Source organism: Takifugu flavidus, chromosome 4 (genome assembly GCF_003711565.1).
Source record: "Takifugu flavidus isolate HTHZ2018 chromosome 4, ASM371156v2, whole genome shotgun sequence".
In the NCBI taxonomy this organism is placed as follows: Eukaryota; Metazoa; Chordata; class Actinopteri; order Tetraodontiformes; family Tetraodontidae; genus Takifugu; species Takifugu flavidus.
Genome location: NC_079523.1, coordinates 2958875 through 2984505, shown reverse-complemented (window position 1 = coordinate 2984505; position 25631 = coordinate 2958875). Strand labels below are relative to the sequence as shown.

At 48.8% G+C, this 25631-nt stretch overlaps 2 protein-coding genes across 10 annotated transcripts; both read left to right on the top strand.

The window, feature by feature from the left end:
• The first annotated feature begins 227 nt into the window (after positions 1–227).
• ikbke (inhibitor of nuclear factor kappa B kinase subunit epsilon) lies at positions 228–7764 on the top strand. Of its 6 annotated transcripts, none has more exons than XM_057030244.1 (22): positions 228–570; positions 642–754; positions 1521–1632; positions 1847–1984; positions 2058–2187; positions 2255–2436; positions 3285–3445; positions 3544–3654; positions 3726–3905; positions 4209–4405; positions 4558–4616; positions 4756–4847; positions 4950–5051; positions 5162–5219; positions 5643–5755; positions 5831–5907; positions 5988–6027; positions 6112–6213; positions 6386–6482; positions 6978–7069; positions 7171–7242; positions 7323–7764. In XM_057030244.1, exons 3-22 carry the CDS (start codon positions 1534–1536, stop codon positions 7384–7386), a joined length of 2166 nt encoding a protein of 721 aa, XP_056886224.1. In that variant the 5' UTR covers positions 228–570; positions 642–754; positions 1521–1533; the 3' UTR covers positions 7387–7764. The 6 variants fall into 6 exon arrangements, with proteins under 6 accessions (XP_056886224.1, XP_056886222.1, XP_056886223.1 ...); XM_057030242.1 differs by having other exon boundaries at positions 1465–1632; XM_057030243.1 differs by having other exon boundaries at positions 642–758.
• Positions 7765–8649: 885 nt separating this feature from the next.
• On the top strand, positions 8650–24711 carry rassf5 (Ras association domain family member 5). Of its 4 annotated transcripts, none has more exons than XM_057030248.1 (6): positions 8650–9403; positions 16510–16637; positions 22217–22330; positions 22417–22738; positions 22822–22937; positions 23045–24711. In XM_057030248.1, exons 1-6 carry the CDS (start codon positions 8665–8667, stop codon positions 23186–23188), a joined length of 1563 nt encoding a protein of 520 aa, XP_056886228.1. In that variant the 5' UTR covers positions 8650–8664; the 3' UTR covers positions 23189–24711. The 4 variants fall into 4 exon arrangements, with proteins under 4 accessions (XP_056886228.1, XP_056886229.1, XP_056886231.1 ...); XM_057030249.1 differs by lacking the exon at positions 8650–9403 and adding an exon at positions 12124–12899; XM_057030251.1 differs by lacking the exons at positions 8650–9403; positions 16510–16637 and adding exons at positions 17952–18743; positions 18918–19322.
• Positions 24712–25631: the final 920 nt, after the last annotated feature.

Genomic DNA, 25631 nt, shown 5'->3' with positions numbered 1-25631 from the left:
ATTTATACAATGTATATAAAAATTAAATCGATATGTTCAGATGAATAAACTTCCACGAAGTTGACTGGTACTGAGAGTAGCTGATTTTGTCAATAAATGTAACAATTATATAAAACGTGAATAATTAATCTACTTAAAAACGAAACGGGCCTGTAAATATTGTCTGAAAGGATTCCGGAACATTTTACAGTAACTTTTGTTTTCAGGGGAGGACTTTAATGGTGGCAATCGGAGCTTCTCGCGTTGTAAACAAGTGTTTCACCAGTCAAATAACTTCTTTCCTTTTGGAGATAAACGTCAGACTTCTATTTAAAGTGATGTTTATAATTAATTAACAACACTGTCGGTGTTGTCGACGCCTTCGGCCGCTCCGTTTGCGCTCGGGTGCTTTATTTTGCGGATCTCCCGCAGACCGAAGCCCGTCCCTTCCGAACCTCCGCACTTCCTAAAACTGTGACCGGCTGCTGCTGGTGTTGTCTGGCGGGGCGGATCGACGCTCGAACCGAAGAAAATGAGCGGCCGAGTCCCTCGGCAGAGCTTCCGGCACTGACGTACCTGTTGCAGAGGCAGGTGAGAAACCGGCCTTTCTGGCACAAACAAGGAAACCGACGTTGTTATGACTCGCTGGATTTTCCGTGCAGCGCCGGAAAATCATGAGCTGTAACTGACGAAACTAACTCTGACACCACAAATCCCGGAAGACGAGGCCTTCCAGTGGCCGCCGGAGAAGTAGCGAAGCTAACTGCAGCTCCAGACAGGTAAAAGCGACCTTTACTGCTGCATATTGAACTACCGTTTAATTAAGTCCAGTCTTGTAGATGTCAATAGGAGGATTAGTTAGTATGGGGTGTAGTTGTACCCAATTCCCGACCTGAATGTCAGCTAATGTAAGCTAAAGCTACATGTCATTTACTTTATGGTGTTTTACTGTAATTGGCTCTACACAGAAGAGGAAGGAGTTTAATGGTTTTACATTGATATTTTAATGCCCCTGCTGTTTCGCCAATTGGTATAGAGTATTTTCTTTAGTTCTCTGCAAAAATAGTCTTGTGTCATTGCAATATTTACTAAGGAAAGGCTCATGTGTTGTTGGAATTGTTAGGCAACAGCTCATAAAAAGTCGTATTTTCTCTTTGCAGGATATAAATTATGTTTATAATGTTGCTATCTATATGTGTTAAAAAAATAGGGACCACACATTTTTATAAAAAGACTTGAAGAATTACTTTTACTTTACAATCTGGAAATCTTTTAATTAAATCCAGTTAGGAACAAAAAGGTTTATTTGTAAATGGTTATTGATATGTTACATAAGAGCCAGCTCACATTAGTATATAATTAGTATATTAATATAGAATCATATGATAAAATATTAAATATATTGCATATGTTTTTCTCATTCGCCCCTAAGGTGGATGTAGAGGTTCCTTTTTAAAATAATGTCAAATTTGGTTGTTTTGACAGTGGTTGTTCCAGCCTGAAGAACGGGAACAGATTCTTATTTGGTATCATTTGCTCAGTCTTTACTGCAGCATGTCAGGGATGATGGCCAGCACACCAAACTACCTGTGGTCCTTACAAGATGTCCTGGGTCAAGGGGCCACAGCCAGTGTCTACAAGGCACGGAATAAGGTAGCCAAACACCGTAGGATGCTGTCCTAACACACTTTCAAGGTTGCTTTTTTAAGCAAAGCTTAAGCCTAGTTTTTATTTTATTTTAACGCAACAAGAGTTATTGGAATAAGAAAGGCTTTATGGCTGTAGATTTGAAGGTGACCTTACTGTGTGAAACTAATTTAATAGTACGTTTGTGTGCGCGCGCGCGTGTGTGTGTGTGTGTTTGCAGAAATCAGGCGAGCTGGTGGCTGTTAAGGTTTTTAACACTATGAGCTACAACCGCCCGCACGATGTCCAGATGAGAGAGTTTGAGATGCTGAGGAAGCTCAACCACAGCAACATTGTCAGGCTGTATGCAGTGGAAGAGGTGGGTTGCCTCCACCTCTCTGTTTTATATGGGCTTTAAAACATCCACTTCACATTTCTCCGTTGGTCTGCAGCTTCCGTCCAAGCAGAAGATCCTGGTGATGGAATACTGTTCAGGTGGAAGTCTGCTCACTGTACTGGAGGAGCCAGAAAATGCCTTTGGCCTTCCTGAAACAGAGTTCCTCACAGTTTTACAGTGTGTCGGTGGGTGTAGATCTGTTTTTATCAATTATTTCATCTGTCGGCATTAAGGTTGCTTTCTGCTCCTCAGTCCGGGGGATGAACCACCTCCGTGAAAATGGAGTGGTGCACAGGGACATTAAGCCGGGCAACATCATGCGGCAAGCTGGGGAAGACGGCAAATCTGTCTATAAGCTGACTGACTTTGGTGCGGCGAGAGAGCTGGAAGATGATGAAAAGTTTATTTCCATCTATGGAACTGAAGAATATCTGGTAAAGTAGCTGTCGCACTGGTGCACATCAGCTGCATCTCACAGCGGAGGAACCTTTTTATTTATTTAATGTAAATGCAGATCTATGCGAAGCATACTGAAATTAATCATACTGCTTCCTGATAATGCAGTTTTTGTGACGTTTAGCAATGCAAAATACTGAAGGGGTGATTTTCATGTTTCTGGTGAGACTTAAAGGACATGCATCGGTGAACGCGACTGAATACTCAAGACAATTAAATTAACTGCGATGTAACAGTTTTCAGATGAAGTGTTTAAGTCCATTCAGAGTTTTTTTTTCTTTTCTGGTCTGTATTAAACAGAAGGAAGCAGGGTTTACACGCGTTCCACAAAGCCACAACTTGCTTTGCTATAAACCTCAGATGCACTAGAAATGGAACATTTGAGCAGTATCTGCATGAGAGGGTGTAGCCGTTCACAGTACACAATGGAAAGAGTCACCGCCCATTTGTTAAGCTCCAACAGCATTGGTTTTCCTAAATTTGCCTCTCAATATTTTCTGTCACGTATTTTATGAGTTCTACCAGTGACGGCAGTGAATGGTGATGAAATTGTGTTAATGTCATGGCCATTCAGGAAAAGTGCAGGTCTTAATGCTGAAGAGCAGCTCTCACGGTCAAGGCCGGGTTTCCCTCTAGTGGGGTAATGTGGTACTGCACCGTTTACATGATCTAAAAATGGCCTCGCGCTCTCCCCCAAGATGGATTTAATTTATCGGTGGTCTTGAAGGTAGGGGGTCAGGCAGGGGGTAACCTGTGGTCAGGCAGGTTCCTGGTGGTGCCAAAGCCCGTAGAAGATTGTAATGTATTTGCTGTTATGTGTGTGTAGCATCCAGACATGTACGAACGCGCCGTGCTGCGTAAGCCTCATCAGAAATCCTACGGAGTGAGCGTGGACCTGTGGAGTATCGGCGTGACGTTTTACCACGCTGCCACCGGGAGTCTCCCCTTCATTCCGTATGGAGGACCCAGAAAGAACAAACTGACCATGTAGGACCGCATCAGCTGCACTTCACATGTGTGAAAGAGGCAAAAGTAGATGAGAAACACCATTCAGCATCTGTGAGCGTTCCTGTTCTAATCTGTAGGTTTAAAATAACAACGGAGAAGCCAACGGGCGCCATTTCTGGATTACAGCGCGTTGCAGACGGATCCATAGAGTGGAGCTACAGCCTCCCCCACAGCTGCCAACTGTCACAGTATGTCGGCACCTAAAACCATGTTAGACACCGGCGCTCTGCATTTATCCGTTCTTTCGGTCTGCCTGTAGGGGCTTGAAAGTGCTGCTGGTTCCAGTGCTCGCTGGTATAATGGAGGCCGACCAGGAGAAGTGTTGGGGTTTCGACCAGTTCTTTACAGCCACTACAGACATCCTGAAGCGGCAGCCAGTTCACCTCTTCTCTCTGCAGCAGGCCATGGCTCATTGCATCTACATACACCACTACGACACGTATGTGCTCACACACGCCCGCACCGCTCACATTATGCAGCTTGTATGGGAATATATGCAGGTTGGACTCTCCTGACCTTTAAATGTGTGTTGCCACATCAGAGTTTGTGTTTATTTTATAGCACAGAGAACATGTGGGTGGATCCAAGTGAATCAGGTACTGAAAATGTGCCCAAGATCAACTGTAAATGTAAATCATTTGCAGAACCGCGAGGACACAAACCTGTGTGTGTGTGTGTGTGTGTGCGGAGTTTCTAACTAGCTACATGATGTGATCGTGATTCTACATCTCAATCCTTTCAGGGTGGCGACGTTCTTTGAAGAGGTGGCGTCTCAGACCGGTATAGGAGTGGAGCAGCAACATCTGCTGTACCTGGGTCACGCGCTCCCTTTAGAAGGCAGCATGAAGGCGGTCAACCTTCCCCACACCTCGCCCACGCAGCCCCTCACTCTGCTCAGCTACGGCTTTGAACCAAATCCCAGCCTGCCCTTTAGAGAGCGTAAGACACTCCAGCACACCTCTGATGCACATCTGTGAAGACGCTTTACTGTTGTCCTCAGAAGACGATGTGCAAGTCCTCTGATGTACATATAAGTGACAGGAGCAGATGCTTTCTAAGATTCACATCATGTTTGGGGTTTTTCTGTGTAGCGGAGACTCCAGTTATTCCACCCAAGTTTGATGTTCTGGCAGACTACAATTTCACTAAGGTACGGCGGTATATTCCATAATCGTCCATCTTTTAATCCGACTTTAAATGACACTTGTTTTTGTTGTTTTTAGCGTTATTTAATGGCCTTCTGGTTTCCTCCAGTTCATGTTTCTCCTCCCCCTCTCTGTTGTCTCCAGGTGATAGTGGGAGCCGTGCACCAGTATCTGATGGTCACACAGTTGTTGCGCACACACAGAGAGCTGCTTCTGCAGGGCTTCTACAGCTACATGTGAGACACACACACAAACAGGCTTGTGTCACTACACCGATGACTACACGGCCCCCTACATTTCTCCTCCCTCTTTGTCCCTCTCGCATGTTTCGTCATCAGGATGAAACTGCAAAAGGAGTGTGGAGAAGTGATGCACAGCATCGCGATGATCACCATCAGACTACAGTCGTGCCTCAACTTGGACCACAGGATTCACATGCTGTGAGTTCCTACGTGTGTGTTAGCGATACACGCGCTGGTGTTTTATTAAATGTCTTGAGCTCCTATCTGACACATGCTGCTCCCCCCTCGCTGTGTTCTTACACTTTTAGAGGCCACTATGCTTCTGGAAACCAAAGTCCTGCTGACAACAGTCAGAAGCTGAAGTCGGTGAGCATCTTCAAAGACAAATCTGCTGATATTTGATGATAAAAGTGGATCAAAGAGATTAGATAAAGTAGGAATGATCAACAATGCGTAGCGGCGCTTGTACTTGAAATATTACAGTTGATTGAATCAGGATGAAAAGGTCCGCTCAGGGTGTCACATGATAAAAGTGGCAGTTGCGATGAAATAGCTCCAGCTATTTATCTTTAAAGGCAAAGAGGTTTATTCATTCATGTGACAGCACACTAGCAACAACACGTCGTCACTGCGCTCATTAGCGTTCTCGTTGAAGTCGTTCTCTGACCGTTACCCCTGCCGATGGGTCGGCCCGATTGCTTAATTGCTAATCCGGGATTAGAGGCCATTAAGCCCCTGTCAGACTTGCGATCTGTTGATCCAGGATTCAGCCTGTTCCCGTCTCCTCAGGTCCATGAGCACTTGCCGATTTACGCCGCCTGCATCCAGGAGTTTCAGAGCCGGCTGGACCACCTGCAGATAGAGCAGGCCAAGCTGGCGGAGGTGCTGGCCAGTGACAAAAGGTGCCCGGGTTCAGATCTGCGCTGCCATGGTGGCTCTGTGGTGTCTGACCTCTGACCTCCTGTCCCCCCTCGCAGCTGTCAGAAGATGCAGGTGCTGCTGCAGAAGATAACGGCGATCCATCAGCATTATCGTAAAGACAGACTTAACGGCAGTATGTATGTTTACCTCAGTGCATCTTCATCCCTTTGGTCTGTTGCTCTTTTGACAGAAGACTCTAATCATTTCCCGCAGAGTTGCCGTATAACGACGAACAAATCCACAAGTTTGAGAAGTGAGTGGGAGCCCGCTCACGCAGCCTGGGGCAGATTCTCTGCTCACCTCTCTGTAATCTGCTAACTCTGCTCTCCCTCTGAAGGATCCACCTGTCGAACCACATTAAGAGGGTGAAGTCTCTCTTCAGAGAAGACTCTGTGCTGAGGTACAAGGAGCTTTTGGCCTCAACCCGGATATGGAGCAGGTCAGAGCCGGTCCCATCCTTAACCCCGGGCACGTGTAGCCTTGTTGGTTGCAAATCAAAATTTAAAAGAATGTTTTTGTTTATGTGTGTCTTCTGTTGTACAAAGCAGCGATGCCATAGCCTGAGATGGTTTTTCTCAACATTTTTTACTTTCCTTTCACCACGTTTGCAGCGTTTTACTGGAGATGCAGACCCGGCTGCAGGAGTTCAACTCTTTCTCCATCGGCTTGTTGGCAGACTTGGAGATGAGTGAGCAGCAAAAAAATAAGGTCGGTTTTGCACTCTGCCAGATTAAAGATTGGAACCTGACAGGCAGGAAATTCACTTACCCTCACCCTTCCTGAGTGCGTAATCATATCACAGCCTGCACTGACCCATTTCTTTGGTTAAACTGGAGCCACTTTAGCTAAAGGACACAACAGAGGCACCACAACTGGATTTTCTCATTTTATAATTAAAGTTAGATTTGGGCTGTCTGAGCTGTGGGTGCGTGGGGGTGTTTAACGCTAATTGTTGGCCTCCTGTGAGGCCTTTATTTGATCAGGCTGGCTGGCCTTTATTTAGCTACCCGCAACACCACTGGTCTTTACTGGCTGTTGTTCCATATACAATGACCTTGTGTGCTTTTAATAGCCAGCATTGGATGCATATCCTGTACTGTCTATTTTACGGGAGTCTCATTCCCATCGTTTCCTGTGTGATCCAGTCACCTTTTGCCCTGTAGCATCTCATCAATGTAATTTAGCATCTTGTGTCTTACGTAGGCTCTGGACAGGATCCTTTACAGCCTTCAGTCCAACCAAGAACCACAGCAGCCTGGATTGGAACCCACTGATAAACAACACATGGTGTTGAGGTTCGTGTGTGTGTGTGTGTGTGTGTGTGTGTGTGTGTGTGTGTATGGGGGGAAGGGGGGCAGGCCACTGATGCTTGTTCTAAGACCTGTTCTCACTGTAGGATGCATCATCTGAAGGAGGAAATGGAGATTCTGGTGAGAGAGCTGAAATGCAACAACAGTATTATTGAGAGGTCAGTTCGGTGAATTCCAGTCCGTCATTTGACAAACCGCAGGGACGACGCTGATACGGTTCGGTTTTGTTTATCTGCAGCCTCGGGGCAGCGAACGCTGCGGCAGCTCTGGAGCCGAATCCGTCCAGACCTTCGACAATGTGATCCAAAGGCCAGCGTCTCTCACAAGCTCGCTCCTCCTCTCAGGCACCGACTGATGACGTGTCCCCCCCATCTGAACGTGCTTCAGAGATTATTACAGATGTTTTCCAGCTTAAAGCCTTTAACTACAACTCGGGGCGAGTCAACACCTCAGATGTTGATGAACAGGAACTCTGATTCCTCAGAGTGACCACATTCTTGTTGTAAATGGGATTTTATGTACAATATTTGTGTGAAATCAGGTAAAAGTTTCAAAGATGTAGCAAGAATGACCACTGACACATCATGTGTGCATGTGTGTGTGCAAGCACGCGTGCCATTAACTGTCCTGACCTCACTGACATCTTTAATATTCAATCAGAATATTAGTGTCTCCAAAAATCTTCTCTTCTTCTTTACTGCTTCAACCCGTCGGGCTCACGGGGAGGGTCCACCCCTGGACGAGTCGCATGTTCGTGGCAGGGTCTTATATGAGCATTTGTGGGTTCGGTACCTTGCTCAAGGGTAGCTCAGCAGTCTGCACTGGGGTTTGAACCAGAACCCTTCAGTTCTCAGACCAGTTCCCAACAGACTCGGATATCAAGGATTTATTTAATGTGAATGTCACCTCTGTGGGTTTAATGACAGACCATCAGGAGTCCGTATCAACACTGCCTGCCCCCCCCCCCCCCTCTCTGTTGATGTTTTACTTGAATGATGGGGTTTATTTTCCAAGACAGAGAAGGTGGGGCGGCTTCTAAAGCCAAATAATGATGAGCTGCAGAGTGAAAGTGAAAGTTGCTGTCCTTTCAGGGGCTTTTCTCAACAGGGTTATTGGGAGAGCACAACTGCCGCTGCTTTTGTGGTTCTGTCCGACTCGTGACACACGCCTGACAAAATGGAACATTTCAGAAATGTCCTGCCCTCAGCCCACGTCGTCAGGTGACGTTATTCTGTGGTAACATGAAGTGAAAGCGGTGTTGGTTCTTATTCAGAAAGCCTTCCTAACATGCAGGGCTGGATTTAATAACCAAACATTTAAAATCCTACATTTGTGACAGAATTTAAGTATATATATGTATTTCTATATGCTTACTCCCCGCCCAGTAGCTCTGAGACCGAATAGCAGAGGGACATCGGTAAATCCCGGATTTACGCGCGCTCCCGTCGCTTTAACGGGGGCGCGCCCGTGGTGTTTAAACCCGTCACTTCTGCGTCATTACTCCACGTTGAGGGCGTGAGTTGAGTTTACATTCAAGACACGGAGGGAAAATCGCGCACTCACATTGTGGAGATTTCGGAATGATGGCGTCTGCGAGCGTGGTGGGGCAGCACCCGGGTCCGCACAGGCTGGACCCGGAGCCGCAGATCCTCATCCTAAAGCTGCGGGGCTCCAAGAAGAGAGTCACCCTGCCGAGGAGGTCGTCCTGGGAGAGGATGGTGCTGCGGAGGAGCAGCGAGGACTCCGCCGAAGAGGAGACTAAACCCCGTCCGGTGTCTCCGTCCGCAGCGGTGAAGGGAGAAAGGATGCCCGGAGAGGGAGGCGCACCTCCGGTCACCCCCGCTGCGCCACGCAGCGACGCGGATGGGCACCAAGGAGACAGTGGAAGCGTCCTAGCCGCTGACTGCCAAAGCGACTGTGATTTCAATCATAACACGCGTGAGCGACCGTGGAGGTCCGCCGGCAGCGTCCTGCCCATTGGACAGAAAGAAGCGCACCGACCGCGGGAGCCGGCGCACGGGAGACGGGACACATGGAGCGGAGACAGCAGGCAGAGCATCCTCTGCTCATGCTCCTCCGTGCTCGCGCCGGGTGGCAGCAGCCTCCCCCCGCTGCAGAGGCTCACCCAGGGCAGGACCGGAGTCGTGAGGCTGACCCGGACCGATCCGCCACGCAGGGAGGCCTGGTCGATCTTTGAAATGGATCCACGAGTGATGTCGGAGCGGGGCGAAGGGCACAGGTTCGAGGCGAAGCCCGTTAAACAGGACTGGTGCGACGTGTGCAACCGCCAGATCACCGCGCAGGCACTCAAGTGTCAAAGTAAGTGGTCCCGCAGAAGCGTGCAGGCCTCTTCTTCTCATCTGCGTGTTGTTTCACACATGAAATGAGGTTTATAGGCGACAAACCTGCACAATTGCAACCTTAAAGTCTACTCCGTGTGACTGCTGGGGGACTTTCTGCTGTTAGAAAGGCGAAGTTGCCCGTCCCGCTGATGCGTTTGGGAGACACAGTAACCTTTTAGATACCGCTGCCTTTCTTCCTCTAGCTCTGACAGCGCGGGTATTCTTGGGGGGATTTCACCACACGGGAGGAAACGGCGTAAATGTGCAGGTCCGATGAACTTTATGAGCTATTTATTGCCCGTGAAGGCATGGAGCCTGATTATCTGTGCAGCCACACACCAAACCTGCGCTGCGCTGGCGTTGATGACGTCACGCCCACCTGCACAGCCCAGTTGATCTGCACACACGTTTGATCTGGCACATGCACACGTGCAGACATTTAAACCTTCTGCTGTCTCTGAGTGTGTGTGTGTGTGTGTGTGTGTGTGGTGTGTGTGTGTGTGTGGTGTGTGTGTGTGTGTGTGTGTGTGATAGAAATAAGGAGAGACGGAACAATAGAACAAATATAATGGAACGGAAAGAGAACAAGTGTGAGCGAGGGATTCAGGAAAAGAGTGAGAGTTTGTCCAGCACAGCAGAGATGTCTGATTTACTGAGCTCAGTGGAGCGAGAGCAGTGATTACGGAGGCACCACACACACACACACACACACACGCTGGAACGACTCTCAACCCAACAACTTCACTGGAAGTTTGTCGTCTCATCGCTGCAGGGGTCAGGACATTTGTCACTGTTGATTCTGCTCCTCGGTTTTCTCAGAAAACCGGAAGTCCTGCATGGGAGGAGGGGGGTCCACTTTACCAGCAGTACTAAGTTGGACGTTTCAGGGGATTTTTATGGGGAGAAACAACCAATTCTGCCAAAAATCAAAACACCCGCATGCGCTGCTTTCAGTTCCACCCAGCAAATGACAGGGCGTCTGAGCCGGCGTCCGTAAACGGGCAGCGTTCCCTCCCTTTGTCTTCTTGCTCCCTTCCTCTCTAATTTATCACCACCTCGTGTGCGTGCCGGCTTGTTGCATTTGGATCTTGGCGAAACAGCAATGCAGCGCTCTTCCCCTGGGAGGGGGGGCTGTTGTGATGTGGCTGCGCCTGCAGGAGTCCGGCCAGAGCTGCCAGACTCCCAGACTGCTGTCGTGCTCTTGTGTAATCCTCTGAATTATTGCTATGGTTGACTTTTGTCTATTTTTATGTTCTTATTGCTCAGAGTTAAATGCTAGGTTTGTATCCGATTACCCCCCAACACACACACACAAATCTGCTTCACATAAAGGAAATGCAGCGTTTTTCTCTTCTTCACGGATAAAATAATCCATATTTCTTTCTAAAATGTGTCCCTACGTAAATCGAATCCCGCAGTGCAGGGATGACTGAGGGAGGGGCGCCACGACCTTCCTAATCCCGGGTCTGAGTGTCTCCTGTCTGGGATTATGTATATAAAGATGAGGTGGGGATTACAGGCCTTCAGCCAGAGTCAGATGCCAGATTAATATTCACTTAAAGCTTTAGGGGTTAACCCCCCCCCCCCCCCCCCCCACTGTACAGCCAGATTACTCTGCATATGTTCTATATATACTGTGTATGTTTATCAATCTGCTGCCATTTAGACCTGACCAGGCTTTCACCACCACCTGATTAAGAACAAATGTAGGTCGCATTGAGCCGTGAGGTAGTTTTTTTGTTATATCACCATATTTGTGTGAATGGGTGTGCCCCCCCCCCCCTTCTCCAGAGGCACAATTGTGCTTTCGCAACAAAAAGCAGGTCTTAACACCGCGGATCTCCCTCCGACGGTGGACGGGAGCTCCAGAAGGCTGGAACAGATGGGGGATTGTTGCCCGGCAGCAGATGTGGCTCCTGTCAGGCACATGGACGGAGACCCGCACTGATACACATGGCTGCCAGGAAGCCCCCACAGACCCAGACACACACGAGTATTGACCACAGACCTGCACAGAGAGCTCCCAGTGTGTTCTTTATGTCTCGTGGTAATCCTGCCCCCCCACCCACCCCCCCCCCAGTTGGGCCCTGCTCCACATAAAGCAGACTCTGTCCCACGAACCTTTTAACCACTTCACCTCGGCACCGTCAAAGGTCACCGAGCTTAATGGCTCCCAACCTTATTCCCAATATTCCCTCATCGTTTCAAAAGCCCGGACGAAGAATTCAAGAAACCGAACACTTGGTCCCGTTTCTGCGTGCAGGTTCTCTCCTCGATGCTCCGCCGCATGTGTGGCGGCGCGGTGGGGAGTTTCAACCGGGCTATATTTAGGTCGTCCTTGGTGGACGGTGATGGGAAGGACGCGGCTAAAGGGCAGAAAACTCTGGATGAAAAGAGGCCGTTTTATTCTAAGCACCTTCATTCCTCACCGAGGTTGCCGAGTTAAGAGTTTAATTGTAGAGTCGAGACGTTGCCTCCCTCTTCTTTTTACCTCTGCTGGTTATATAATACGAGTAAGAACATCCTGTCCCCCCCCCCCCCCCCGCCTTTGATTCTTGAAATAGGGTATGTTAAATCTCAGCGTTTTTCTTTCTCAGCACATATTAATCACAACAACACACATTCAGCCCCCCCCACACACACACACACACACACTCACGATGGTCTACGGTTGCTGTGTGGACCAGCGGGACACCTCTGCAGTGGTCTGTGACGTCCCCACACTCCCACCACCTTCTTTCTGCCTGAATGAAGTGCGAGGGGGTGTCTGTCTCTTTAAGCCGGCTGTTTGCTGCTGCAGAGCGTGTGGGTGCTGCAGTGGAGGCAGAGGGAAGATCGGGCGGCATCGATCGAGGTCGTGCAGCAGAGACGCAGAGCTGATGTCCACGGGTTCCCCGAGCGAGGAGCAGTCGGAAGTCAGCGGAGCCAGAGCGGCGAGAACATCAACATTCCTGTGAGGAGTACAGGTGGAGGGGTGGCAGAGCAGGTGGAGAGGGGGCTGTTTATTCGGAGCGTGGCACCAGTGGCAGAGTGGCTCCGCTGGGATGGCAGAGGGGGGAACTGGGGGGGCTGGCGCTGGGGCAGTCCCCAGAGGGACAGGGCCACCAGGAGGGCCAACGAGGGCTACGCACACAGGACGGTGCCAGCAGGATGGTGCCGCCACGCTTCATCCATGGCACAGATAGCGCCTCTTGTCGCAGGGCGCAATGACGCCAAGGAGGAGGCGGCACCCGCGGCCAGGTCGGGGAGAGGTGAAGGCGTCGGGCCAGGCAGGACTTTCCTGGGCCAGGTCTCGCTGCATCTGGAAGAAGTCAGGGGGGAGCCGGAGGGGGACGTTGGCAGCGCCTGTTTCGGACAGGTGTCGCGCCGGCTGGGGCGGTTCCTGAAGAGGCTGCCGAAGTCTCGCTCGTGGAGCGACGGCCTGCGACTCCTCCGACGGTCGTCCTCTAACGGATCTCTGCTCACCACCTCAGGTACGGGCGAGGAGACCGGAGTGTGTGCACGGCACAACAGGAACCAAAAAAAGGAACCATTTGGCTCCTGGAAGTTGTGCTTTAAAGGTGGCGAAAGAGGGAGAAGGGTTGAGCCGACATGTTGAGCCGGGCCGGCCTCAGAGGCTGCCAGCCCACATTTTTGAGCATTGTTTGTGCCGGTCAGTCGATCTGAACCGCACTGACCTTCCAGCCCTGTCAGGCTTTGTCTGCATCCCCTCACCCACACATATTGGCTGATCCCTGCTCTTTTGTGCGAGGGCGGCCGCGTGTGTGAACCGGGAGGCTGCCGGCCGGCCGCAAACGTCCGAATCGTCCAGTAAACGGCTCGGATGAAAGCAGATGGCGCCGGGTTTTTTTTTTTCTTTTCCTTGATCCAGAGAAGCAGAGAAACAGCCAGCTAACTTTAATTAGATAACTTTAATGATTTTAATGACAGCAACATCAAAGATCTCTTTGGTGTGTGTGTGTGTGTGTGTGTGTGTGTGAGACCAGGTGAATCATGACTCGGTGGTTCTCCTCTCCACCTTTGTGACGTCACAGTGAGCAGAGTAAAGGTCATTTCTGTGACGGAGTTCCCTGTTGAGTAACTCATTGAAAGTTTCCCAGAGTAGATTCCGCGGTTCCTCTTTTAAACTTCTTCTTTCTGTTATTTTTGGTGTTTTTCTTTGATGATTCAGGTCAGGCTGGAAATTCCTTTGCTATTCCTGGAATTGCTAAGAACAGCCTGGGTGAGCACCGTCTGGCCTTTGGAAGTAAAACCTGTTTTTACTCGAAGCTCATTTGTCTCTTAATATTTCAGTAAAGCTGAATGTCGAGGGGGTTTTCTGGGATTGTGGACTCAAACATGGACATCGAGCATTTTTGGGGTATTGGTGTCTCACGAAATCAGAAATAAAAGCAACTGAAGCCTTTTCTCCCTCCCTTTCTTTAACTGAAGGAGCGTCTGCAGCCGAGCAGATGGGTGAAGGGAGGGAGGGCAGACGAGGAAGTGATGGAGATACGGAATGTTTGCATCAAATATCACTTCAATGCTCGAGTCCAAACACGCACAGATGTCCCAGTAAACGGCGTGTCCTCGGCGTTTGATCAGGAACATGATCAAGAGGAGAGGGCTGTTTATTTCCCTCCTCCGAAGCCGTTCTGCCAAGTGCAGAAGGAGGCGCGTCCGTGTGGCGAAGCTGAAACAGTAGACGTGCACAGATGGGAATGACGCCATCCTCCTCAAACCCGCCCGGAATATATCCATGGAAAACAATAATGTTATCAGTTAAAACAGGCCAAACAGAAAAGTGGGTATCCAGCTCTCGATGATCTCTGGGTCCACAAACGCTAACAGAAGTGAGGGGTGCTGATGTGGATTTCTGTGACGTTCAGCTGTAATTGTGCCAGTCACGCAGTGGGAGAACTGGGATAGATGCTCCAAATGAGCTCTGATGGGATCAGACTGGGTAAATCCCCCCAAAGACCCCCGAGCTCCTCTTAATTCCTTTGTAAGACCTGGAGAACGCCGTTTAGGGTCGTTAGCGACTGTGTTAATATCCGCGGCCCCCTATTAAATCTGCACCTTCCACCTCAGCAGACGGATCCAGGCTGCTGCTCTATCTGCCGCCTGCAGACATCCTCCATGAGCCCCTAATCCCAGTCCCAGTATCTGACAAGCAACCGCCCTCATCCACGCTGGGAGGTCACATTTGGAGCCGATTCTTTTGTGAATGGTGTGATGGGAAGACTTCAGGGTCTGAGCGACCGTGGCGACACATAACAGCGCCGCCGCCCTCGTCCTTGTTGGGCCAACAGAACCTTTGTGAGGATGAGGGTTTACGGGTTTCCTCTGCCATCACACCGCCTAGGGAAGGTTATGTTCATGTGACCTGAATTTAACTTCATGAAGACAAAATGGACAAACAAATTCACAAAAATACCCCCCAAATATGAAGTCCAAAAAGAACCTTAGACGGCCCAAATAATCTGTCAGGTCACCATCAGTCAGACGGGGGAATCACAGGTTTAAGGCTGAACTTCCCCTCTTGTGGTTTGGACAATATTGAATCTTCTGCAGATGAGAAAGAGGGAAACACCTGAAGGTCCCGGAGGTCAGTCTCATGTCGGATACTTTTCAGAAAAGTACCGTCCTTTTCTGCTGGTTGTGTTTGTGCCAGCAGGCCTGCGTATCCTCCTCTGACTGCAGCCTTTTCTGAACCTGCTTATTACAGTGGCCTGCATGAGAGAGCCAGCACGTGCTATCAGTGTGGGAACGATGGGGGTCACAGGTGACCTGCTGACAGAGGCGTATCTGACTGGGTGTGGATCAGGAGGAAGTATCTCTGAGGGTCTCCTCCCAGTTTCCAAAATACCGACTGAATCAGTTATCAGGAAAGGACCGCACCTTTTCTTCAGAGCACCTGCGATCCAACACAAATACAGCTTTTTCTCTTGAGGATGACGCCAAAGGAAGTTTAAAGGTGGGGTTTTCACCACCCCAGAGGCCGTTTGGGCTTTCCATGATCTGATCCACTGGCCTCAACAGAGAATCCTTAAAGAAAAAGCTAGCTTAGCATTACAACAGTGCCTGGGTTTTGGACTCAAACAGGACCTCAAAATGATGAAACTGAAATCAACAGTTGGGTTTAATATGTCTGTATATATTGTTGTGAGATTAAACACAAGACCAGAGGAGACGACGGAGGTCCTCCCTTGCGTCACTCTGCCCAGTTCCCATCTTATCTCTCTGAGTTGACCTCTAAGCTGTCATGAACAGCATCCCATATCTGAACTCGATACTCTTTCCTCGACACTTCCATCCTGTTGTCGGGGAAGTGCAGCCTTCAGCCCTTCCCTTCATTGTTACCCTGTAGTCCAACACAACACACACACACGGTGTTCGTCGGGAAAAAATGGTCTATGTTTTTAATCCCAGCCATTTCTGTTTTGTTTCTAAGTGAAAGTGGGGAAGTGAGAGCTTAATTCAGAACTGTAGTGAAGACAACGTTGCTCAGGGACCAACGATATTCCACAAACTGAAGCGTTCCATGTGCTTGTTATCTACGCACAGCTATTCCCCCCGCAGAAACACCATTAATGACATTTCCAGATAAGCAGCCCCTTAGAGACGGAAAGAAAGACAAAATAAAAAAATAAAAAAACTGAGTTACCAAGGTTTGTTTGGGGAATTTTGGGGAAAGTACCAAAACCTACTTGTAGTAAAAAACAAACAAAAGCCACTTTTTAAGATGTGTGATGGAATTATGTACAATCTAGTATAGAGTGTTGAAGTGTACACCAGTTGGTATTTCAACTGTTCATATTTAACCCTGTCCAAACGTGATATTCAAATGAGATTAACAGATGAGGATCTCCAATGGGCCATGAGCTCACAGGTGCGTCACCGCAGAATGGCCACTAGATGGCGCATTTTACCGTTAGATGGATTGCGTCGTTAGACGTACTAATTGATTAAATTAGATTTGAATTGTCTTCTGTCCTTCAGACTAACTTTCAGCCCGATGCTAAATGTAGTTCATGACATTTGCTTCTCAGCAAATGGTTTTATTCTTTTCTTCTCTGACCAGTGTATTTTTGTGTCCACCAGACTGCAGCTACACCTGCCACCTGGAGTGTGAGAGGAAGGTGCAACTGGACTGTAACCAGAGAGATAAAGAACTAGGGCAAACTCCATCTCCCAGAAGCCATTGCTCCTCCACTGCACCACAACAAAAGGTGAATATTTTAAACCTGAATCCAAAGTTTTATTGTGGAGTGATTTTTTTTTTTTTTAATTGCTGTTCAGAATTGAGTTTACAGTTAATCCAGCAAAAGCAGAAACCTCAATCATTTCTGCTACTACGGCCACGATTCCTCATGTAGAATCAGAGCAACTTGTTGAAGCCTCAGGAGGTTCTGTGTGCATGTCTATGGATGAATGTATTTTTACTTATGCATGCGTTTGCTCGGGAGGGGGGGGGGGGGGGTCGCCATGTTCCAGGTTATTACTGAGACCGTACATCACCCAAGGATCTTGTGTACCTCCTCCTGTCCCTCCCGCGGCAGCCTCATCCCTGTCAGGGATTATATCACCTCATGTCTTCAACTCTCATGTGAATCCAGGCTAATTACTGGTGCTGGTGGGGGGTGGGGGGTCTCACTCCTGTCTGTTGCCATGATTTAGGTCCAAAGCTGGAGTCTTTCTACTCCCTTACTGTCCGAGCTACAAGCCATCCAGTCATGGTTGTACATGCACGCACATGTAGGAAACTGTTATGAGCCTGTGCTCAGCTTTTCAGGATCCCTGCATTAGTCACCCACACACAGCAGTTCACACACTCACACACACCCCACAGGCCTGCAGCAGAATGTTGGCAGTTGCTCTATGCGCCCTTTGGGGCAGATATTATAAAATTAGCCCTTTGGTGACATGTCAGGAAGACTCTGCGTTCAGTCGGTACAATGACACACTCGGAAACATTCTGATGAGAATGATGAGAATGATGAGAGTGGGGGAGGGGGCACTCAAGTAAAACGTACCAAATGTCAAGCAGCAAACATGTTCCTTCATTGGCTGCTTCTTCTTTGGGTACGAGCTGTTTGTAATGGCGTCATAATTAAGGAAATGAGGTGAAAGTCCGAATCAAGCGAGCGTTGGTGATGCCTGGCTCGAAGGTTTGTGCCTCGCTCTGCACTCTTGTTCGGTTCATAGAGTGCGCTAATGCTCAGACCAGAGGAGACATGACGGCTCATTTCCTGCAGTCTTCTTCCCTCCCCTTTATTCTCTTTTATTGCCACTGTTATGTGTGTGTGTGTGTGTGAGTGTGTGTGTGTGTGTGTGTGTCTTTACAGGTTTTTGTGTGTGCCTCAGCAGTAATCGATCCCTTTCTTCCACAATAAGCAGTTACAACATGCAGCAGAGCAGCACCGGTCCATCGCCTAGTCCTGTTCTGTGTGTGTGTGTGTGTGTGTGTGTGTGTGTGTGTGTGCGTACCGCCCTTCAATTTAACTGATTATCCTGATGGAGCAGGGCTGCAGGTCATCCGTCTTTGAGACAGAAAGACAGCCGGTGAAATGACGACATGCTGTCTTCGCATTCTGCAGCCCTCCAGCAGCATATAGATTTATCTATAATCAACTCTGACTAGATTCTAGGATCCCAGAGAGACACGCATGTGCGCGCTCAGCTGGAGTAATTAGGTGCTTTCTGACATGGAGGTCCCAGAGGCGGTCAGAGGGCAGATTGGCAGGTGGAGGGCGCCCGCGGCGTGGAGGGAAATCCCACGTTGCTGCAGAGCATCCACAGCCTCTCCTTCCGGCATGGCCCTGTTTTTGCAGCCTGTTTGCATAGTGTAAAGCTGCTCGCTCACTTCCTGTATGTGCTGCTCTTGCATATGCAAGCGTGCGGCTTTTTCCTCTCTTGCTCATCACTCATTTCACTTCCTGCTCACCGCTGCCTCCCCCTGCGCAAGAGCTGACCATGCTCTGCTCAGCGGAGGAGAGGGAGGAAGGGGGGGGAGGGTGTCTGCAGGCTGATAACGCACCACAGATGGTTGAGCAAGGCTGCGAGAGAGTGAGAGCGCAGGAGTGAGCGAGCAGGAGAGGATCGGATGGAGCGGGAGGCATCTGTCTCTGTTAGAAAAGAGCGAGGAGGCGGCGCCGGCTCTGAGAGAAGCAGCGGATCTCGCTCACTGTGAGGATGGAAGCGTCGGCCCAATTGATCTGCTGCCACAACCGGGACTTAAAAGGAGGCTTTTTTTCTTCGGCGACACAGAGCGGGATGTGTTGTGGCGCACACGCTGCCTACGAGTGTCTGCTTGCAGATGCTAGAGGGGCTCTCAGGTGAGCTGGGTCAACTTGAAACCAACCTGTAAACCGACTCCAGGACGCCAACACGCAAGCACAAATGGACATTCTGTGAACACGTACGCGTGCGTGTACAGCTGTCGGTGACAAGGTGAGTGCGCTATATGCTATGTGCACGATTGTGACACCAGCGCACTCACCCACACACAGGAGGAAGTGACACGTCTGGGCTGCACTTTCCTGGTTGTCTCTCTGGTGGCACGCAAGGGCGACGGATCTTCAGCCGGGCTCACCTGCCGGGTTCACAGGTGGGATTCATACGTTCGGGAGGCAGCAGAGGAGCCCTGACGTCCCTGGTTGTGGAAAGGAACAGGTTCTGATTTTAAAAAAAGAAGGAAAGAAAGGTACAACCCTTCTTCCTGCTGCTGCTCCACTGCATCCAGGCTGTTGCCATCTCAGGACTTCTCCATGACTGTCAACACAGTGGAGACCCCGTCCATGACCAGCAGCAACAGCATGAGCAGCGGGTACTGCAGCCTGGACGACGAGAGCGAGGACTTCACCTTCTTCACGGCCAAGACCTCGTTCTTCCGCAAGCCCAAGCAGGCGCCTAAGGTACAGAAGCGAGACGGATCGCACCACGTGGTCCGAAAAGCTCAGATGTGACGGGCCTTTCGTGCCGACTAAAAAAGAAGTTGTTGCACCAAATCCAGGCCATATAGCAGAAGTGTAAAAAGGAAGTGGCGTGTGAATAAGCCTGTCGGTGCGGGGAACAGGAACTGACACGCTTCTGTTCTGCCACATTGACCCCTCAGCCTTCTTCACCAGCCCCTGTGCTTTTTGACCCTATACTTTCCGTGTGTGTGTGTGTGCGCGTGTGTGTGTATGGTTGGCTATGGTGTGCTTCCTCGTCTCAGCAGGCACGCCGATTGTGAGTCCGGTAGGTTTTGTGCGTGGGAGTTCTTTCCTCGAAGCAGAACTCACACACAAGCACTAAAATGTGTGTGTGAGTGTGGGACAACCACTTACCGTGAGCCATTTTTTTAGTTACCATAGCAACCCATTGGTTGTATTGGCACTGGTATTTGTTCTACAGTACATCCGTGTGCTCGGCTCATGAACTGTGTTAACCGATATAATTGCATTAAACGCGGCATTACTTGAGGATTGGCCCCATGATGCCCAGTAAATTAGTGATACACCGGAGGCTGGTGTGAAGCCCGGAACGAGAAGCTCTTTGCATTTATGTAAATGATGCCCGTCTCCGTGGCTGCGGTCGTCCTAGCAGGGTCTCAGCTGTCTGGGTTAGAGGAGGTATAATCTCTGAATAATTGACCATCTGTGATGTCAGCGTGTACAGTCGGAGTCGCTGGCAGTGGCGGTGGTATCGGCGTTGACGCGTCTGGGCTCGGCCCGTCTGAGGGACACGGATGTGTGTGACACGTGCTGTACGTCTCCATCCTGTGCAGTAATTCAATTATGACTCCTCCGATGACATGTTTGAACTCCTTCAAGCGGCGTGGAAGGGATCTCATCTGAAGACATGTATGTGTGTATCGAATTCAAAGAAAATGTTCACTGTTTCTGCATTAGTGTGCAAATCTATTTACTCAGATACCCTGGTGGACACATTCAGGAGAGTTCTGATCCTCTTTTCTTTATGAATTATTTCCAGAGATGAGCCTTTTGCTCCAGATTAGCCAGCCAGCATTAATGTGTGTGTGTGTGTGTGTGTGTGTGTGTGTGTGTGTGTGTGTTTTGCTGCCGCCGCCGTTCCTCTGGCCTGTTTTAGCATTAGCAGTGACTCTTGACCACTTGTAAGATTCGACCCGATGGAACCGAATCTAATGTGACACTCGCAGAGACGGAGGGAAGGATGGCGAGGGACGGCCAGGCCAGGTAACATGGAGACGGCGCTGGCATGTGATTAAAAACCAACTCCTTTGCAGCAGCCGCGCGACCTCTTATGTCTGGTCTCATTAGAGCGTCAACGTTTACCCCTGTCACCCGGAGGTGTGCACGTCCCTGTTTGTCTGCGTGACGAGTACATGTGTGAATGTGCACACATCTACCCTGCAACCCTTATGTAACAGTCCTAGATGTCTGTACACTTTCAGACTGGTTTACATCAGTCTGTGTGTCGCCCTCACACGGCCTGTGGTGGTCACCTCTGATTCAAGACAGCCAGAGGTCACCAGCGGGTGACTTTACGACCCGGTAAAGCTTCAGTTATGGAAGCACTGGTGTAGGAATGTGCTTGTCCCTTAGAATTGGTGTTTTCCTGTGACCACAGAGCCAAAAAACACAAATAATTAAGGGTTCGCATTTTTTTGGTTCTTTCGTGTCATCGGCTCCTTCGTGACCCATCGGAGGGCGTGTTCCAGGAATTTTTCTGGAACTCAGAGGCGGAAACTCCTCTATTGTCCCGCTCTTTTGTCCCTTGACCGCTGGGGCTGGTATTTGGAGAGCGAGCCCAGGGCGCTGCCTCCCATATATTTCAAAAGTTGCATACAAACGCAGGAATTCCTGTGTGGTTCTATTGAATCTAAGGAATTTGAGATGCAACCTAAAGCTACAGTCTGCTGCACCGCTCCACACACTGCTGCAGAGAACTGCGCTTCGTGCAAATAATCAAATACATGATGTCATGGATTAACAGCAGACATGGAAAAATCATAAATTATATAAAACAAACACGATTAAACAACCTTTGAATAAAGGTCTTCACTTCACTTAAACCAAACTATGAGGGAAGAGTCATTATTGTAGCTTAATGGAGGGTGAATGAATGTAGGAAAAATGAGGTAAGTGGCACACACACACACACACACACACACATGCACACACTGCATGCTCTCTGTTGAATGAAATAGTGACTTCATCACCTGAGGACTCCCCCTGAAGAAAAGATTCCAGCTCTCTTTCTCTCTCTGGCCCAGAAACTGGAAACACAGAGGAGCAGGAAAAAACTGTTATTGTGAGATAGCGAGGGAGCATCCTTCGGTTCTATAAATAACCCAGTCAAACTCTGTGTTGCTAAGGCTGGCTCAGCAGCCAGTCTTTCATCATTCCTCACCCTTTACTCGCCTCGTTCACTGCTCTCAGCCCCCCCTTCCTTATTTACTTATTTATGCTTGTGGTCACATGCCACTGAGCAGGCGGCATGAGTTTGCGACCTTCTCATTCTGCGATGCTGAAAGTGCGTTTTGTCCCATTCACAAACTTTCACTGTAGCGTCAGAGGCTGCTTTTCTCTCTGAGGGTGCAAAAATGAAAGAAGTAATTAAATAAAACATGGGGACATCGGTTGTTGTGGGTAAACACCCAAAGGTAAAAAAAAAACGAAAATAAAACTCAGTTTAAGGTGGAAGATTCTGATCCAGATATTTATTCATAAACCTGAAAAGGCATCTGAGAGGATTTGTTTCGGTAGAAACGGCGCCATCTGCTGGTCAGGCCACACCACTGCTACTACCGGCGCTGATTCGATTGTCCCTTTTGCCTTTTCAGCCAAATGAAGCAAAGGAGGATGAGGACAAGGGAACAAAGGAGCTGTCAAAGGAAGAGGTGAAGGCACGGATACAACAGTATAACTCTCAAGTTTCTGACATCGGCATGAAACTGGTAAGCTTTTAAGCCGTTGCGAACGTATTGTACAAAGTGCACGACAAGAGCTCAGCATTCCAAATTGTTAATTCACCTTATTTCAGGCTTCAGATGGAACCTACACCGGCTTCATCAAGGTCAACCTGCGCCTCAGTCGGCCTGTCACGGTCTCTGCTGTCGAGTCGTTCAGCTCTGACGGGCCGATTATACTCGGCAAGGCGGCAACAGAGTGCCTGGAGGGAACAGACAGGGAACGGACTGATAAGAGAACGTCCTTCTACTTGCCCTCCGACTGTATGAAGCAGATCCACCTCAGCTCTGTTAGCACCACCAGAGACGTCATCCAGGGTTTGCTGAAGAAGTTCATGGTTTTGGACAATCCCTGCAAGTTCGCGTTGTACAAGCAGATGCACCGCGATGGACAAGGTGGGGAAAACTGGCCTTGTTTGGAGAAAACGCCGCCTTATTTTCCATTATCATCTCATTCGCTGTTGTCGCTGCACCTGCAGATCTGTTCCAGAAGCTTCCTCTGCACGAGCGTCCTCTTCTTCTAAGGTTGAAAGCAGGACCTGATCTTCAACGGCTCAGCTTCGTCCTTAAGGAAAATGAGACGGGAGAGGTGGAGGTAAGAAATGACTTGTCCAGAGGGCAGTAAACACAACGCAGAACGAGCATCTCTCAAAGCTAACTTCCTGTTCTCTCCTCTCCCGAACACTCCTCTTTCCTCGACAGTGGCATGCGTTTTCCATCCCTGAGCTGCAAAACTTCCTAGTGATCCTGGAGAAAGAGGAGGCGGAGCGAGTCCGGGCAGTGGAGCAAAAATACAGCATATACAGACAGAAACTACAGAAGGCCCTACGACAACACGACCCCTGACCCCCCCCCCCTCACCTGTTACCTCCTCAGGCCAGGAAGAAAGGAACCATTTGTCCTTTAAGGACTGGAAATTCATTCTGAGGACTACAGACAGAGCTGAACTTGTCTTACACGTGTAACACCTGGACATACGGAGCATCCGCATGCAGAGACACACTCTCTCTCAGGCTCAGGACCCCACCGCCCCACCCCCGCCATCATCCCAGCGCCCCTGAGGAGAGAATCTGGGCTCTAGCGTGAAGTGAAAAGGCTGCGGGGGGGGGGTCTGATGGCCGATAGACAAAGACAACAAAGCAGCATCTGAAACCTGGACTTGAACTTTTGTGTGCTTGAAATGACGAACCCCTAATGTCATTAAAACTTCTCCCCCTCCTTCTCATCCTCCTCCTCCTCATCCTCCTCCTCCTCCTCCTCCTCCTCCTCCTCCTCCTCCTCCTCCTTCTGCTGCTGCTACGACTAAGTGTTACTTATGCATGAGTCTCCTCAACTCGTCCTCCTCCACATAGTTACGAGTGAATCAGTGGTCACCTGAGAACTTTCTTGAGAATCTCTTTAGGATGGAGGGACAATCGTTCAATGTTTTCTCAATCATCATTATTACTAAAAAGGATTTTAAAGGGGGTGTTCGCCAGGTGCATTTTGAGGGAGGGAGGCGTTTCAGGCCAGAGTTGTTGGTTTGGGAAGTTTAGAAGCAGCGAGAAGAAAGAGATGAGAATACTGGAGGATCTGTTCTCTGATTTTATTTTATTTTTCTCAGGGAAAAGAAAACTTTAAAAAAAGTATCTCCAAGTCTCCACGTTGTCCTGACTTATTTTCCAGCTTTAAAGAAGGTTCCAGGTGTTTTTAAACACGGTTCCATTTTATTTTGCATGTGTAACTGATTCATATCAGAGGTTCTGGAATCCTGAACAGGGTTTTTGGGCTCATGGCCCTGCAGAGATCCGAATTCTCAGGAGACACCCGGCTTTTGCCTCGTCTACGTGCTCACTTCAGGCATTGCAACGTGCACTTTGAGCGCGTCGAAGGCAGATGTAACCTTGACATTTGGCGCTGCCCTGAGGATTTGGTTGCAGTTCTGCTCCCCATGTTGTGGTGACATGCTTCACTCAGCCAAAACAAGGACCTACAGTGGAACACATGTTAAAAAAATCCTGGATTTCCCCTCTGATGCCGTGGGATACAGCTGTCACGCACCTCTGTGACAGGAACTCTGACAGATCCAAACAACCACGCATGAACTTTACCCCCAGTTAAAGCACATTTACTGGTTAAGCTGGGCCACAGACATCACAACAGACAGGACGTTGTTGCAGGAGTGAGGCTGCTAGTGTTTGGCTTAAACGTGAGGGGATTTTACGCCAAATGTTATAGAGGGTTATATAGAGGTTTATCTAATCAAGGGTGGTGACATGAAAACTAAAAGCTGTTGTTTTTGCAAAGGTGCAGGTCACTGAATGGCTCTTTTATCGCCACGCTTTTTCCCCTCAGTGATGCAGACGCAGAATAAAGTTTGTGATAACGGCTCTGATGGACCAATGGTGTGTTTGCAAAGCATATGTATAACATAGACACTGGTTAACGAGTCACTCATTAGTGTGTGTGTGTGTGTGTGTGTGTGTGTGTGTGTGTGTGGTGTGTGTGTGTTGTGTGTGTGTGTGGTGTGTGTGTGTGTGTGTGTGTGTGTGTTTAGGTGCTCCTAACTGATTCATTCTTAATTAAACATGCATTTCATGCACGTGTAACACTGTGCAAATGTAATTGGTCGTACCAGATGTTTGCCGTGCATGCACCAAAAGAAGGCGTTTACCAAAGCATTAGCGCTCTTGTTCTCCTACAATAACAATATTGACATATGAAGCTTGTTGCTTCTTAATAAAACCCAAACCTACTGTCGTGGAATTTACTTAATGCCACCACCCATACTGTACCCGCTGGCAGTGCCTTTGTGTCCCGTGCTCCTGCTGTCTGCCTGTGTGTGTGTTGTGTGTGTGTGTGTGTGTGTGTGTGTGTGTGTGTGTGTGTGTGTGTGTGTGTGTGTGTGTGTGTGGTGTGTGTGTGTGTGTGTGTGTGTGTGTGTGTGTGATAACTGGGAAATTTGCATGTGTGCAAATCACAGTTTCAGGTGTTGCTGTTGAGTTACGTAACGTTACTTTCTCGCCCTTCTTGTGAACACATTTCCCTTCCCAGCAGACCGTGTGTGTGTGTGTGTGTGTGTGAAGTGAGTAATTTATTTCACAGTACATCTTATTGATATTATGTAATTTCAAGGATGTGGAGATTTAAAGCTTTTATCACAATTTATTTTGTTTTAATTGTGTATAAGAATAGCAGCAGAACTGTACAGAATATTGAACTGAAATAAAAAGTCACCTCTAAACATCCTCTTTTTGCTGTTTTCATGCTTCTACCTTGTAATACTGGTATTTCAATAGGGTTTTTTTTT